Source organism: Nilaparvata lugens, chromosome 5 (genome assembly GCF_014356525.2).
Source record: "Nilaparvata lugens isolate BPH chromosome 5, ASM1435652v1, whole genome shotgun sequence".
NCBI lineage: Eukaryota > Metazoa > Arthropoda > Insecta > Hemiptera > Delphacidae > Nilaparvata > Nilaparvata lugens.
The window spans coordinates 7,975,571-7,993,547 of record NC_052508.1 but is presented as its reverse complement, the minus strand read 5'-3'; the positions used below and the strand labels follow the sequence as shown (position 1 = coordinate 7,993,547).

Below are 17,977 nucleotides of genomic sequence, written 5' to 3'. Positions count from 1 at the left end.
AAATATTTAAACATTAAGATAAATGCCAAACCGTCGACTTGAATCTTAGACCTCACTTCGCTCGGTCAATAATATAGGAATTTAATTTGATTTGATGGTTCCTATGTTTAAATTGAATAAATGAAACTAAATGAATGGTGAATTGATTTTAATGTTGAATGACAAATTGAACTATTGATAAATATTGGAATAAACTGTTACAAGTTATAAACAAACTTTGCCAGTTGACAACCACACAGGTGGCGGTTGCAATCATATGATTCGCCACATTACCCCTCCCCCCCCGGGCAGACGATTTGGCCATCCGAAATCTTGAAGCTCACCCTTTTTCCTGGAACAGGGTGGGAAGGCTGAGGTGAGTCGTCTTGGAGGATGTATGCTGGCTTCACCCGGTCAATGGAAACCTTAACGGTTTTACCATTAATCCTTAATGTGAAGGTTTTATCGTCTCTGTCCACCAACTCATGGGGATCAGTCTAAGGTGGCTGAAGTGCCCTTAAGATTGGTCCTTCTCGCAAAAAGACGTGGCTACATGTGGACAGTTCCTTAAACACAAAGACGCCTGGTTGACCATGTCTTGTTGCTTTAATGGGGCGTAAATGCGACATGAATTCTCTCAAGCTTGAAATAAAACTGCCCGAGATGTCAAGATTATTGTCTTGTGGTTTTGAAGAAAGCAGCTCAAAGGGCAAACGAAGAGTCTCTCCATAGACTAATTCGGATGTAGTAGCCTTGATATCTTCCTTGAAAACAGATCGAATACCAAGAAGTACTAGAGGCAAGGCTTCAACCCAATCAGCCTTAGCATGAGCCATAATTGCGGCTTTTAGATGGCGATGGAATCGTTCAATCATACCGTTTGATGAAGGATTGGCAAATGTGTTGTAAGAGGTTGGAAGTGAATTGTGTCCCGCGATCTGTAGCCACAGTTTCTGGGAAACCAAAACGAGATATCCAGCAATCCAAAAGTGCATGACACACTGTCTCTGCAGTTATGTCAGATAGTGGATAAACTTCTGGCCATCGAGTAAAACGATCTGTGACCGTAATAATTGAAAGATCGTGCAGGAGGAAGTGGGCCAATCAGATCGACGTGGATATGAGAAAATCTTTTTGTAGGCGTCACAAAATTTCCACAAGGAGCATGAACATGTCAAATAATTTTTGATCGTTGACAACCAGTCAACAACAAGCGCGGGCCCAATCTTGACAGTTCTTGTTCATGTTTGGCCAAACAAATCTGTTGCTGACTAACTTGAGTGAAGCATTGGGTCCGGGATGACTCAGGTTATGGAGGCTGTCAAAGACTTGTCGTCTAAAAGGTTGTGTAAGAAACGGTCGAGTTTTCCCTGTAGATACATCACAGAGCACAGTAAGTGGTGATCCGGGAATGAGTACACGTTCCAATGAGAGAGAAGAATTCTCTGGCGTTAGTTTCCTAAGTTCTTCATCAATTTCTTGAGATTTGACCAATAACTCATAATTAAGGGTTGTATTAATAGCTTCAATACGTGAAAGTGTATCAGCAACAATGTTTTGGGTGCCTTTGACATATTGTATATCTGTTGAAAACTCAGAGATGAATGATAGTTGGTTTAGTTGAATCGGTGGAAGTTTTTCACGGTTCTGTTGAAAAGCATAGATTAATGGCTTGTGGTCTGTGTAGATAGTGAAAGGGTGTCCTTCTAAGAGGTGGCGAAAATGCTGCACCGCTGCATAAACGGCTTGATTGGAACTGAACTATTCCACGCAAATTATGTTCCCCTTCCACCAACGAGAGAACGGTCCACGTGGAGACGAGCATAATTCCGTGGGAAAGGAAAATAATGCAAGTTTGAAATATTCCCAAATACTCGTGAATTTTTCCATCGGAAACGGAAATACAGTTCCGTGAGAATACCTCAACCCTGCATAAAATTGGAGTCTTCCCGGACGCAAGTTAGCAAAATCTTAATGTGAGAAAATTATTTTTTAACAGAAAAGTAAATATTAAAAATTTACACACAAAATTCAGCTACAAGATCACTAAAGTCTCATTGTTGAAGTCCTAATTCTACACTTTTCGAATGAACCCCTACTAAGTTTATCTCTATGAAAACACAAACCCATAATTGAATAATTTATTTCAATATCATCACCATCACACTATCATTCCTGAGAGTTTGAGCGATTTTAATTTTCGACCATTTTTGCAAAAATTTTTGATGTTTGATTCATGGATTCCATGGAAAATGCAAATCTCCCATGATTTGGTTGATATTCGGGCTACGGTATGGATAGAGGTTCACCTAACACGTGTCGTGCTATAATATGAAACCTTACGCTACAATACTGACTGAGCTATCCACTGAAACATAAAATCTTACCTCTACTCTCAGATCAGAAAAATCACTCATCTTCAAATTCTCATAACTCAAGAAAAGGAGTGAATTTCGCCAATGTGATGACATATTACTGTTCCTCTTGTCAAGTAGGCCCACTAACATTCCTCAGAGTTTGAGTAATATTTATTTTTCACCATTTTTGCAAAAGTCCATCATTTTTAATTCATGGATTTCATGGAAAATGCAGCTCTCTCAGATTTGGTCGATATTTAGGCTATGAATATAGGATATAGTAACTACTTACCTCTTACTCTACAGTGAGATTTTCTCGGCCAATCCCTCTCATCCTGTTCACGGTAACGTGTGTGAGTGAACTCTTGCCAGTACAGGTATACCTGTACAGTTGAAACTCTTCAGTAAACCGTAACGTGTGTGGCTATCAGCATTTGGCCCAGGTTTCTGTGGTGAGATACACGTTATAAAGGCAGTATTCCATTGAAATTGGTGTTGCTATCCTTGTCTACCATTCATCAAAGCAGATAGCGCCACCCTAGATGGTTAGCGCAAAGTTACAAGATAGTTTTTAACAATGTAGAAATATATTTAATCAACAAAATATTCAATCTCAATTGCCATCCTCTATAGAAAGCAGTGACAAGGACAGAGAATCGGCCACGCTGTTCCTACACTGCCATTATTGACCGAGCGAAGTGAGGTCTAAGATTCAAGTCGACAGTTTGGCATTTCTCTTAATGTTTAAATGTTTATATGTTGCGCATCTATGTGGCGAAACGCAGTAATAGATTTTCATGAAATTTGACAGGTATATTCCTTTTTCAATTGCGCGTCGACGTATATACAAGGTTTTTGGAAATTTTGCATTTCAAGGATAATTTATAAAAGGAAAAAGAACCTCCTTCATACGCCAATATTAGAGTAAAAATCAGATTATAGAATTATTCATCATAATAAATCAGCTGACAGATGTGTGGAGAAGCCAGTCTATTGCTGTATTTCCATAAGGTCTATATAGTTTCAATCAGGTACTTGTGGATGAGAATACTGCGTGAGGTCTACTGTTCACAGAACTACTAGTAATTTGGACCTCACTAAAGTTGAAAACCTTCAATGATTCGTAATGCCTAGTCCACACTACAGTAACTGTATATTACCCACAGTATGGCCAATGACTGTCACGCATCTGATTGGCTAGCCCGATCACGTGGTACAAATCCACCATTAAGATTCCAAACAAACTTTATAGTCCTATCTTATTGCATTGGAAATTTCCACTTATTCTACCGATTGGAAAAATATTTTGAACTTCCAATGAGTTTCGTATAACATTTTCGAAGGGAAATTGATTATACTTTAATATAGACCAATAAAGTTGTGTTAGTAACACTAATAACGCTTGAAACAACAATTTTCTTTCCTCGGGCTCCTCACGGACCATTTTCAGAGCTTTTGCGGACCAGTTTTTGGTAACCACTGATCTAGATGAATATGCAGAAAGATAGATTTCAATTGTATTGTATTTCCACATCCAAATGGAATTACTAATACATTTTTGAAATATGTCATGTTATTGTAATATATATAAAAATCTGGTGTGGCGCACTCACCCAACGTTCCTTGCCGCATTGAAAATTTATCACCTGACGCTAGTGTTATCACGCATCACAAATCTACTATTTAAAGATATGAGACAGCTGGTGATAGGACAATAACGCTGGAGACACACGAGGTCTGCTATCTCTTCTTAATGAATGATTTAATAGAACCAACAGTTGCTAACAGTTTGCAATTTAATAATCACATTTTCTCGAATTTCAAGCTTATTTTCAATTTTAGGTGAAAATGTTACTGGAAATTAATTGCAGAGATTTTCATGCTCAATGTTTTCCACTTGAAATTTTTTGTTTAAATTCTATATGAAGGCTGCTAATTGAGAATCTAAAATCAAACTTTGCATAGATGGGGCGGAGCTCCTGAAATTTTTACAGATATAGGACTTGTTGCAGTTGATAGAGCTTATCAATGACTATTTCAGGTACGAAGTTGATCAAAATCGTTGGAGCCGTTTTCGATAAAATCGCGAAAACCCCTGTTTTTTACAACATTTTCGCCATTTTAGCCGCCATCTTGAATCGCATTTGATTCGTGTCAAATTGTTCGTGTCGGATCCTTATATTGTAAGGACCTTACGTTCCAAATTTCAAGTCATTCCGTTGAATGAGAGATGAGATATCATGTACACAGACGCACATACACTCATACACACACATTCATACAGACCAATTTCCAAAAATTACTTTTTTGGACTCAAGGGACCTTCAAGCGTATAGAAATTTAGAAATTGGGGTACCTTAATTTTTCGGAGAGTAATATTTTCCTTACCTATGGCAATAGGGCAAGGAAAGTAAAAATAAACACAAAACCCATAACCATTCATATTTATATTCAATGATATTTCATTGATAAAGTGATATTTTAATACCACTAGTAGTGGTATTGCAAGTACAAACTCATATACCAATAGCTATTGAACAATTAAACATGTTATGGGTAGGCTTCTAAGGACTGAAGAGAATCAATCATAGAAGTAAAGACATCTTTGAACAGTACTAAATAACGGTTAAATATTTTATAAAATGTTATATCCAATTGAGCCACAGAAATATTTTGAAATCAGATTATTGGACGTTTGATCCAATAAATTGGATGAGGAAATACAATGCAATTAAAATCCACCTTTCTGTATATCTATCTAGATCAGAGGTTTCCATAAAGTGGTCCGCGAAACTTCTGGAAGTGGTTCGCGAAGAGCCCGAGAGAAGAAAAAATGTTGTTTTAAGTGTTATTTTAATCAACTTTATTGGTATATATTGAAGTATAATCAATTTCTCTTTAAAAATGCTTTACCAGACTCATCAGAAGTTCAAAATATGTTTCCAATCGGTAATAGAAGAGTGATAAGTTTAAAATTTCCAATGCTATAAGATGGGACTATAAAGTTTGTTTGGAATCTTAATGGCGGATTTGTACCACGTGACAGGCAATGGCCATACTGTGGGTAATATAGTTACTGTAGTCCACACTATCGCCAAGTCACTGGCCACGTTGTCTTGCCATGCACACTGCAATGTGACCATTGGTGGATACTCGGCTGGCCACTCGCCTTCGCTCGACAAAAATCGGAGAGCTGGAAAACCACACATCCACACTCTCGCGCTCTGTACGCATTGGGCGAGAGTGTGGATGCGGCTGGCAACACTTGGCCCAGGCTTACATTCAAATAAGAAACAACAAACTACAAACCAAACACTAGTATTTAATTGATAACACAACAATACAAATTCTACACTAAACTTGATTCAACATGAAGCGCTGGCATTTCTTCGCCGCATCTGTTCGATTCAAGTTGTAGATGATTTTCTTCTCGATTTCTTCGACTGCTGAGACGGTCAACACCAAAGCCTCATGCTTTAGCATGCTATACACGTTCAGTCCTGCCGAAAACAACAAATTATTTGAAGAAATTAGACAAAATTTACACCACAGAATTACATGAATGAATGAATAATTTATTTTCCAAAAGACAAAATACAAAGAAGCTTAAAAAATATATATATATGCTACTGCACTTAACTAAAATACATACATTAAAATAAATGAAATGTTAATTTATCTAATTAGAAATAATAACGAAATTATATCCTTATTCATGATATTATAAATGATAATCATTAAATGAAGATTTAATTTATGCTCACATGCATAAGTACAATAGGTGAGGCAACAACACCGGCAGAAGGAAAATTCCTTGTGCGCCAGTGTGAGTCGTAAAATCAGCTTAATCAGAGTAATATATGAACTTGAATTTATCGTATGTAGTGTTCAATCATGTTCTTTATAATATGAAATTGATTATTATATAAAAGTCAACGATTGGAAATAATTCAAGTTCAGCAATGCCTCAATGGCTCTTTTTCTGTGTTTATTACTTTGGAATTATCAAGTGGAAATTCACTTTCTAGTATATTTATGAATTTACTGCTAATGTAGTAGAGTTGCCTTCTAAGAAGAGTGGAGTTGGTATTATATATTTAATATTTTCTTATCTTATTAGATTTCTAAGATTATGATTTATATCATCGGCTAGAGGGAAATTATGCTCGTATTTGAAACTGTACTTTGTTATGCAACTAAGATATAACTGTAGTATAGTTTTAACATCAAATTCACTGAACAAAATCTCACTACCATACATACGTTCTAGGTTTCTTTAAAATTGTCTCAAGTATAGATAAGTATATTTTTAGGTCTTCACCGCAGTCAATAGAAACTCACCATAAACAGGCATCATATTCATATGGCCGATCTCACATGTTGCAGCTGTTATGTTCCTCGGCATGATGTCAACACTGAAACATAAATAATTTCAAATGCCATTAACATAAATTTCATTCAATATTCTGCCTAAAATAGTAGCACTACACCTACAAGTTATCTTGATATACAGAGTGTTCTGAAAAAAGGTGCCCATAAGTCAGGGCGTGATTCCTCACATCAAAAGAAAAAAAATCTAATTAGCATAGGTCCAAAAATGCTTGGTTACCAAGATACATAGTAAAATATTTCGTCCGAATTTCAGTTCCCCTGCTGAAACGAAGCCCAATGGGTATTTGTTGACTGTTAATCAAGACGTAGAATTTAGCGTACTTTATGTAAAATTAACTGAAAAATTGAATAAAACCGTATCCAGATCTGAAGCTACAGTAATTTTCAAGATATGTGACGAAATACGCGAAACTTGGACCTGAAAATCAAGTTCCTTCAAGGTTTGAAGCAGATTTACTATGTTGAATGTACAATAAACACAAAATATTTTTCACAGAACTTGTAGAAAATTTAATTTTGAAGAGAAAGAAATGAAATAAGTCTGTATTTCCGTGATGTATTCCAGTGCTGTATTTCCATAAGGTCTATAGAACAGTAGTTCTCACGCAGTATTCTCATCCACAAGTACCTGATTGAAACTATATACCTTATGGAAATACAGCAATAGACTGGCTTCTTCACACATCTGTGTAATCACTCGTCAGCTGATTTATAATGAATAATTCTATAGTCTGTTTTTACTTTCCTTGCCCTATTACCATAGGTAAGGAAAGTATTACTTTCCGAAAAAAATTAAGGTACCCCAATTTCTAAATTTCTATACGTTTCAAGGTCCCCTGAGTCCAAAAAAGTGGTTTTTGGGTATTGGTCTGTATGTGTATGTGTGTGTGTGTATATGTGTGTGTGTGTGTGTGTGTATGAGTGTATGTGCGTCTGTGTACAAGATATCTCATCTCCCAATTAACGAGATGACTTGAAATTTGGAACGTAAGGTCCTTACACTATAAGAATCCGACACGAACAATTTCGATCAAATGCGATTCAAGATGGCGGCTAAAATGGCGAAAATGTTGTCAAAAACAGGGGTTTTCGCGATTTTCTCGAAAACGGCTCCAACGATTTTGATTAAAGTTTACCTGAAATAGTCATCGATAAGCCCTATCAACTGCCACAAGTCCCATATCTGTAAAAATTTCAGGAGCTCCGCTCCATCTATGCAACTTTTGATTTTAGATTCTCAATTATCAGGCTTCAGATACAATTTGAACAAAAAATTTCGAGTGGAAAAGATTGAGCATGAGAATCTCTACAATTAATGCTTAGTAACATTTTCACCTAAAATTAAAAATAAGCTCAAAATTCGAGAAAATGTGATTATCCAATTATTGCAAACTGTTGGCAACTGTTGATTCTATTAAATGATTCACTATGAAGAGATAGCAGATCTCGTGTGTCTCCAGCGTTATTGTCCTGTCTCCAGCTGGCTCAGATATTCGAATAGTAGACTTGAGGCGCGTGAACACTAGCGTCAAGTGATCAATTTAAATAACGGCAAGGAAAGTTGTGTGAGTGCGCCACACCAGATTTTTTACTCTTATATTGGCGTATGAAGGAGGATCTTTTTTCCTTTTATATTATCCTTGAAATGCAAAATTTCCAAAGACCTTGTATATACGTCGACGCGCAATTTAAAAAGGAACATACCTGTCAAATTTCATGAAAATCTATTACCGCGTTTCGCCGTAAATGCGCAACATATAAACATTCAAACATTTAAACAAGAGAAATGCCAAACCGTCGACTTGAATCTTAGACCACTCTTCGCTCGGTCAACTAGTATAATGAGAGAAAGAATAGGCTTATACACGTACGGATAGAAAATTCACAAATGACGCATCACGTAGTAACTACTGGCCTTAATTTTCAATTTACCGAGGATGGTTAAAGGCCTATTCAAAATCCAGTAGGTTAAGTTTTTAATTAAATCCTTGCGAAGCTCGGATTACCTGCTAGTTAACAAAAATCTACTAGAAAATAATTGTAACCCTTACCTGTCAACGAAAAGGACTGATACACCCCAAGCTCTTTCCGAAACTAAATCCTCCAGGTACCTGGGATCTTCTGTGGGGATCTCTAGTGAGTCCACTATATGAATATCATCCTGTAAAAATTAATTAATGAGCAGTGAGATAATTTTTGGAGACTTATCATTATTGATATTTCAAAGCATAAATATAATTTTATACTAAGAACTCTATAGTGAGGTCCACGTTATAATGGCAGAGTTTGATTAGCGATGGTACTGCTATCCTTTTCTATCATTCAACAAAACGGATAGCGCTATCTCTTTCTTGCTTTGCTCTGTTGCCAGATCGTCTTTTAACAATGTAGAATTAATAATTAATTATCTTTCAATATCAATTTTACTTCATTATCATCAAGTGAACACCAAAGAGTCAGTGAAAGATTCATGTCTATCAAATTTGCTCTGGACAATCAACCCTGTATGAATGTCATAAGTGCTTATGCACCACAAGCAGGATGTGCAAATGCTGAAAAAGACATATTTTGGAAAGAAGTTAACGATCTCCTGTATTCCATCCCTCCAACTGAATTGAAATATGTCTGTGGGGACCTGAATGGGCATGTAGGACAAAATAAAACTGTCTATAACAGAATTCACGGTAACTTTAAATATGGAACTACAAATGTGGAAGGCGAAAATATATTCGAGTTTGCATCAGCACATGATCTGGCTATAATAAATACATTTTTTGCCAAGCAACAAGAACACCTTATAACATACAAAAGTGGAAATGCTTCATCACAGATTGACTTCATACTTGCAAATAGGGATAGACTGAAAACATTTAAAGACTGTAAAGTGATACCTGGAGAGCCTCTTACCTCCCAACACCGAATCCTAGTGGCAGAATTTCTCTTACCACATCCAATCAGGATGAAGAAGGAAAGAATTCAAAGAATACGCTGGAAAAGGCTGAATGAACAGGATGGTGGCGAATTTTCCTTAAAAATTGAGCGGTACCTCCACTCAGAGATCCCAGATGAAAGAGTTAGTCTTATTTGGAGCAAATTTCAAAAATGTTGTATTGATACTGCTAAACAACATCTTGGAGTGTCAAAAGGTACTGTACAGAATGGCAAGGATACTCTAGCTGGTGGAATCCAGAAATAGATACCATTTTTAAGGAGAAAAAACGTCTCTTTAAACAATGGCAGTGCAGCAAAACACCAGAAGATAGAGAAAGGTGCAAGCTTGAGTATGCTATAGCCAAGAAAGCGGCAAAAAGAGTGGTGGCACAGGCGAAGGCGCTTTCAAACGAGAACTTCTATGCAAAGATTGAGACAACTAAAGAAGCTCAAAAAATATTCAAAATTGCCAAACAGAGACATAACAACTGTCAGGATATTAACATGGTTAAATTTATAAAAAATGAGGAAGGTTAACTTCTCACTGATGATGAGGCCATAAAGAAAAGATGGAAGGAATACTATAGTCAGCACCTTAACGAAGCATTCCCAAGTGAAGAACTGCAGCCAGCTCAGCCAACAATCGGGCCAATTCCATCTGTAACCTTGGAAGAGGTTGATCTGGCTCTCCAGGAAATGAGTAACAACAAAGCCACAGGACCAGATGGGATTCCAGTGGAAGTGTGGAAGAAGTTGAATAGCATGGGATTGCTTTTTCTTACTAATATCTTCAATGGGGTGCTAAATGAAGGCATGCCAGATGAGTGGAGAAAAAGCTTCATTGTTCCATTCTATAAGAATAAAGGAGATGTACGACTCTGTAAAAACTTTAGAGCAATTAAACTCATCTCGCACACATTGAAAACATGGAAACGTGTAATTAGCAAAAGCCTACTTGGAATTACAGCTGTTACTGAGAATCAGTGTGGTTTTGTCCCAGGTAGGTCGGCCACAGATGCTTTGCACTCAGTGAGAATCCTTATGGAAAAGCAGAGAGACAACAAATCTGACCTGCACATGGTTTTCATTGACCTGGAGAAAGCTTTCGATCGAGTGCCCAGGAAGCTCATATGGCAAGCATTGAGAGCACAAGGGGTCCCAGAACACTATATAAACATAGTGAAAGACATGTAACATAATGCCACAACAAAGGTTAGGAGCCCGGCTGGGACTAGTGGGGAGTTCAGTGTAGAGGTGGGGGTGCACCAGGGTTCTGCCCTGAGTCCACTCCTATTCAACCTTGTGATGAACTACCTCACTGCAGAATTGCAGCTCGCACCTCCATGGGACATCCTATATGCTGATGACAATGTCCCTATCAGAAAAACGCCAGATGAGATGCAGCAAACACTTGACATGTGGCGAGTCAAACTGGAAGGAGCTGGCCTCAGAATCAGTAGGGAGTAAACAGTTTACATCACTGTGGTTTTAGTGGCAATGTCAGTCGGGCACCACACCTGCAAGGTACTCCTTTGGAGGTTGTTCAGCAATGCAAGTATTTGGGGTCGATCATCAGCAACGATGGAAGCATTGATGCAGACATTTTGAGCAGGATTAATACGGGTTGGATGAAATGGAGAGAGTTGACAGGAGTGCTTTGCGACAATAGAATGCCCATACACATTAAGGGCAAAGTGTATAAAGCTGCAGTGCGTCCAGCAATGATTTATGGTGCAGAGTGCTGGCCTCTGAAAAAGCAACACGCAGAGAAACTTCATACTGCTGAGATGGGCCGGAGGAGTAAGTAGACTGAACCGCATTAAGAACATTCATGTACGTGGCAGTTTTTAAGTTGTGCCAATTGCTGAAAAATTAATGGAAGGAAGACTGCGATGGTATGGCCATGTAAAGAGACGCCCACCCGAAAACATGACTAGAAAAGTGCTGGAGATAGAGTCACAGCCAAGGCGCAGAGGCAGACCACGCCTAACATGGATGGCACTAGTGCTTGGGGATATGAGACAATTGCAACTAACGCCAGAGACGACCCAAGATCGCAATCACTGGCGACTAAGATCCAGGAGAGCCGACCCCAAATAATGGGAAAAAGGCAAGGAAGAAGAAGATCATCAAGTAAACACCAATCTGAATATCAGAGTAATAAACTTCTTCTTCTTCTTCTTTCTCTCTGCCCCGGTGTGCCTCACAGCGTCGGGGTAGCCTCGGACAACCGCCTCCAGGTGTCGCGATCCGCAGCCAGCCTCCTCATCTGCCCCACAGTCTTCCCTCTCTCCTCTCCCAATCTTCTAATGTGTTCATCATACGAGTACCGGGGACGTCCTCTCTTCCGTCTGCCTCCTACAACCACATTTGCGTACTGTTCACTTTTCATCGTCCATCCTCTGTAGTAATAAACTAATAAATAAAATTCCGGAAGACTTATTAAGGATAAAATAACAATACCCAAAATTAAGCTTAATAAAATAGAATTATTGATTATTTTAAACGAGAATGAACAGTTAATATTACATCAATTAGCCGCGATTTCAGTTTTGTATAAAAATAAAAATCTAATCTCAGTTGTGAAAGCAAATTTTCGAATAAAATTATGGAAAAAAATTCTTAATTAATTTAATTAAGGAAATGATAATTATTATTAGATAAAATTTAATGGGATGAATTGAGTAATAGCGGTGTACACTCAGTGGCAAAATGGAGAGACTTGGCAACGTTTTTCTCCTATCTTTCTTCACTGCCATTATAACGTGGACTTCACTATAATTACTCTATATAGAGGTCCACGTTATAATGGCAGTGTTTGATTAGCAATGGTACTGCTATCCTTTTCTATCATTCAACAAAACGGATAGCGCTATCTCTTTCTTGCTTTGCTCTGTTGTCAGATCGTCTTCTAACAATGTAGAATCAATAATTAATTCTCTTTCAATATCAATTTTACTTCATTATCATCTAGTAAACACCAATTTGAATATCAGAGTAATAAACTAATAAATTAAATTCCGGAAGACTCTATTAAGGAAAAAATAACAAAAACCAAATTGAAATTAATAAGATCGTGGGTAAAACAGAACTATTATTCTAAAATTGAGAATTGAGTTGGCTAAATCAACAATTTTTGGCAATATTAATTGTGTAAAAATTATTAAAACTTGACAATTTTTATATTATTTTTCTGTGTATCTATATTTTGTTTATCAAGTACTTGACTATTGATAAAATTCAACAGAATTGTATCATTTGTACTGCTGTTATTAGATTAAAAAATGTATTTCTTATTTTTAAAACTCGTGGCTGGAGCTCAAGGCTCCTTTTTCCAGTCACGCCAAAAACTATTGTAATTTAATGATTATTTTGTTTGTAAAAATTTTTATTGTATTTGGCAATAAATTCATTATTCAATTAACAAAATGTTTCATCTTAATCATTAAAATTAATTATGAAATTATTGAAAAAATATAATTTCTTGCTTAATAAAATAGAAAAGCTCAGCGGTTATCCTTATAACTTTTCATTCTTGAGATACAAATTCCTAAATAAAAAAAAACAAAATTGCAGCTATATAACCGCTGAATTTTGGACACTTAAGATACGACATTTGTAGTCTCCTATCATCCAGGAACAATCCCCTAAAATGTTCGACACTAGGCCTACTTCTAAAACACCCTTTACAAAATTGATATTAATTGGTGTTGCAGCTGTTTTATTTTCATGGGATAAACTCTAAGAATGCTTGGCATTCTACCAACCTGAGCCAGTTTAACAGACAGTGTGGTAGTGAGGCCCAGAACGCGCTTGTAGAATGGCAGCATGTAGAAATAGGTGGTTGGCGACCGTGGGCCGTGGGCGACTCCACCGCCCTTGAACAGTGGCGACCTTATGCTGCCGTGACGGGCACGCCCCAGCCCCTTCTGTGGCCAAGGCTTTCGACCCCCACCGGGCATTTCGGCACGTGTACGCAAGCTGTAGTAGTCCTGAAACGAGTTAATTTCAAAATAGTTTATTGTTATAAACATTCGAAAATGTTACAACAACATCAAAATCTCATCAATAATTTAAAAATACAGAATAACAAAAATGACAAGGTAAATATTTCAACAGAAGTATGGGTATCATAAGAAAATATCGGGAACGAGCTTCGCTCTGGAGTATAAAAGCATAAAAAATTTATTACGAAAAAAGAAATTATAATAATATTCACAGTTCGTATCATAGTTCATGTTCTATTCAATCATAGTGAATTGATATTAATTCCCAGAGGAATGCAAAAATTTCCCTCACAAAGGCCTGGTTGCACAAAAGCCGGTTAAATTTTAATCCTGATTAATTTCACGTGAACCAAATCAGAGACCATTTCAAAAAGATGGTTCTACTGGAATTAATCTGGATTAAAAATAACCCGGCTTTTTTGCAACCGTTACTAAGTACCTGATTGAATGATTACAAAAGTTCAACAGCTGAGTCATAATTTTGACACAGTCCCACACACATGAACTTGCTCACTCACTTCCATTATCAACATACGACGAAATAATTATTATTAGCTGTTTTCCCAAGGATGAATAATAATTATCCTTCTAATGTCCTTCAGCGAGTTTTCCCCGGGGTGAGACCTAGTGTAATTGAATTTTTATATTATAAACCTACTATGATCTGAATTTCGTGAGAATCGTTAGAGCCGTTTTCGAAATCCGGTGAAATACAAACATATAAACAGAAATTGCTCGTATATTAGTATAGGATTTATGTAGTGTACGGATATTAAAATCAATATACCACTCAGTAGTACATGCACATCTATCATACGGTCTCTGCATATATGGAGTACAAGTTAAAGTAACCTTAATAAAATTCTAAAACAGCAAAAACGAGCAATAAGTATTATGCTAAACCTCAATAGAACTGATTCTGTGAAACTAGCTTTCAGACCTGGGAATTTTCACAATATATGGACAATACATTATATGATGTCATAGTCTTTTTCAAAAAATTTGGTGACACAAACTTGAGAAATAACACTCACGGTTATAATACAAGGTTTGGTCTTATAATAGAGGCACAAATTAGATCTTTTTACAAAAAAGAAAACCATATACAGAGGTAAGATGTGTTTTGTAAAGTTACCAAGCATTCTCCAAATATTAGAAGATCCAAGAATGTTTGCAAAGAATCTAAAGGAATATCTGGTCAAATTGTCGCTGTATTCTTTTCAAGAGTTTAACATTGATTTTTGAAGAAAAGTTTTTGTCTATTATACACTAGGCTAGCCTAGTTATTTATATATAATTTATTGACACTGCTCCAATGTATTTCTTACATCTGATGAATGAAGACTATTTATATTTTTAAACAAAGTAAATATTTAAACAAAAATTTGAACAGTTTATGACACATGTAAGACTTCAAAATCCACCCCGGATCTATTACAGAGCAGTCAGTCTCCTCAAACTCTGTAAGGTTGTAAAAGGCCCGCCATTTTCCTGGTTATCAACCAGAAGATATCTTCCAATGATAACCAGGAAGATATCGTTGTCACAGTGAGTGATCAATTCATTTATTGGAAAAAATCTGACTGCTAATCGTTCTTTTTAATAGCAAAAAGTGATTCAATAATAAGCAGTTCGTGATAGAAAACAACATTGAAGAGTTGTAAACGGTTTTTTTTGTCAGCCAGGATTATAGGGTGCTTTAAATTCATTTAACTCATTGGTAGCTGTCTCACACACAGAGGTAATTGATTGAAAAAAATCATTCCAGACATTGGAAACTGTAGTCTCTTATACTGAGTCGTTCTTACACTCTCACCCCGCCAAAACAGTAGACTGTAGTCGGCTCAATTTAACAAAAAATCGGCTTGAAATTTGAAAGATGAACAATCTATATCATGTGAAATCTTCTTATGCTATCTTTTCTCAATAGTTGTTCTACTTACAACTCTCCTATATTTCTGCTGCCATTGCATATTTTCGTAGATGATGTCCAGTCGTGGCATGACTCCGAATACATTTGGATGCAAATCTATCAAGCCAAGCTTCTGCTCTTCGACTGTATCTAGATTTTCTACCCATGCCTGTCGGGGTGTCTCAAATTTCGGCAGAAATTCCAGATTTCTATTCGTTATCAGCGGCAACTGTCTTTCTGAATCATTCAATGCTGTGGCTGCATCTTCAATTTGGGATTGTTCTGAAAAATAATGAAGAGTTAGTGCTTTATCTTAATCGCTGCCATCTTGATAAATTTATTGGTGTTTTTTACTTTTATTGTGACAATGACGCCATTGATCCCACAAGTGTGGGTAATGGATGAAGAAGAAGGTATAAGGTATTGTAGTAGTAAGAGGTCTTGAGAGTGGTCTAAAAAAAGTAAAATTTACACTATGAACAGAGATGTTCTGGTTAGAAAAGACCACTGATGATGAAGCCTTAACCTTCCGGTAGTCGCGCCCTACTCAATCACATGAGCAGTCGCGTTTTGTATTTTTTACAACATCCAATTTTCCAAGTGTTATGTACTCTGTTTACTGTCAAAACATATTAATTAATTGTATAATTACTTTTTCCATATTCTTGGATTATGTTATGCCTATTAACATTTGGATGATTACAATTTCATAGCCCAATAAGGTACATGAAGCAAAGCCATCAATTCTGTGTTATTGGTTCGTTTACAGTCCCCGTATACAGTCTTTCCCTACCTTATGCACAGTGCGACTTATGCACTGTCGCGACTAAATGGCACCTAAAGACTGAACCATTGCTCGGTTGATACTGCAACTCAGTGGAGTGATTGAGAGAAAGTTTTGGAATACATAGGTGACTCATTCACTGACACAGTTCTCACAGTTTTTAGCCAGTTTATCTTTGCTTCCCTGGTTGATATTAGGAATACCAATCTGACAGTGAATCTGAGGGGGTTGCAGAGTTCCCACTCACTTCGAAATGCTCTCGAAGTCAATGATCCTCGATGTAGGCTAAGTAAGGCTCAAAACTGTTATCCGAATATCACTATTAAAATGTTTAATAATTATGCTACCTCCATCTGTGCGTTATTTGAGTGACAGTGAGTTTAAGAGGAGACTCAAGTCCTGGCTGCGTGCCAGACCATACTACTCCTTGAGTGAATTTTTTCAGGAGTCTATAGTTGACATTTAGCGGTCATCACCGTATTTAGCCATCTATGCCATTATGTTTTATTTTTGACGTGACAGTGTTGTCAAAAACTTTTTTGTAAAATTGTATATTGACGTGATGACCTACCCAGCTCATCTTGCTGGCTAATGGTCTTACGAATGAAGATTGACACCACCCTCTGAATTGAAAAAACTGACTCTGTTGTACTTTTTACAACAGCGCGACTGCCGGAAGGTAAACTACATTAAAACTTTAGTTTGGTTCAAATAAATTATGAAACTGACAATATCTCTTTCATTTCATCTCAATATTGAGAATTTACGTAAAATTATACGAGTGTAATTTATTCATTTATAAATTCATAGATATAATATCGGTTTATAAGGGACCATGCATTCTGAAGATGTACCAAATAATTTAAGCGCGACTGACGCTTTCTAGTTGTGACCATTGGCTTCCGCGCAGGTGACCACACCAGCCGTGTTGCAAAAATATAGTGGTCCACCGCTGAAACGTGTATTGGAATTTAATTTTATGACATCAATCCTACAAAAGTAGGTACGGTAATGGGTGAAGCAGAAAGAAATGAAAAATCTAGCGACTTGGCTAGCTACTCTGATAGGCCTATAGCCACTTCGTTCGAACACTTGGCGGCCCACTGATAGTGGAGACTAGCCCGATGATAAAGCTACCTAACATGAAAGCATCAACTATATTCTGTTACCAACACATTCCGCTATTTTTGATTACTTTCATAGATTTTTTCTCATTAAAAATCTTATTTTCCATTACAAAAAACTAATTATAATACTAAACTAAACAACATAAGATATTACAAACCTAAAGAATGATTTTCATTTGCTTCAGTCGTGATGCATCTTAGGTTCTTTGAAAGTGCAGGTTTGAGCGCAGAAAGTAATCTTGTGATTCTCGATTGAACAATCATTTTCTATAAATCAAATAGAGGATGGCGTGATTTAAACTAGGACATATCTTAACTTAGTAAATTGTTTAAAATTAAAAATAATATTGTTACAGTAGGGAGGTTTTGAGTTTTATGGAACATAACCTTATTTATTTTCCAAGAAGTCACTGCCTCTTGAATAATATAGTTCTCAAAAATTAAAATCAATTCCGAGAATGCTATAATCGACAACGACAAATCTAGTC

At 36.7% G+C, this 17,977-nt stretch overlaps 1 protein-coding gene across 1 annotated transcript; it reads right to left on the bottom strand.

The window, feature by feature from the left end:
• Positions 1-5,638: 5,638 nt before the first annotated feature.
• LOC111047268 (39S ribosomal protein L4, mitochondrial) lies at positions 5,639-17,912 on the bottom strand. The gene is made up of 6 exons (XM_022332989.2): positions 17,648-17,912; positions 15,610-15,860; positions 13,427-13,651; positions 8,780-8,889; positions 6,678-6,751; positions 5,639-5,836 (listed from the first exon to the last, which is right to left on the bottom strand). Exons 1-6 carry the CDS (start codon positions 17,751-17,753, stop codon positions 5,691-5,693), a joined length of 912 nt encoding a protein of 303 aa, XP_022188681.1. The 5' UTR covers positions 17,754-17,912; the 3' UTR covers positions 5,639-5,690.
• Between the last annotated feature and the right edge of the window lie 65 nt (positions 17,913-17,977).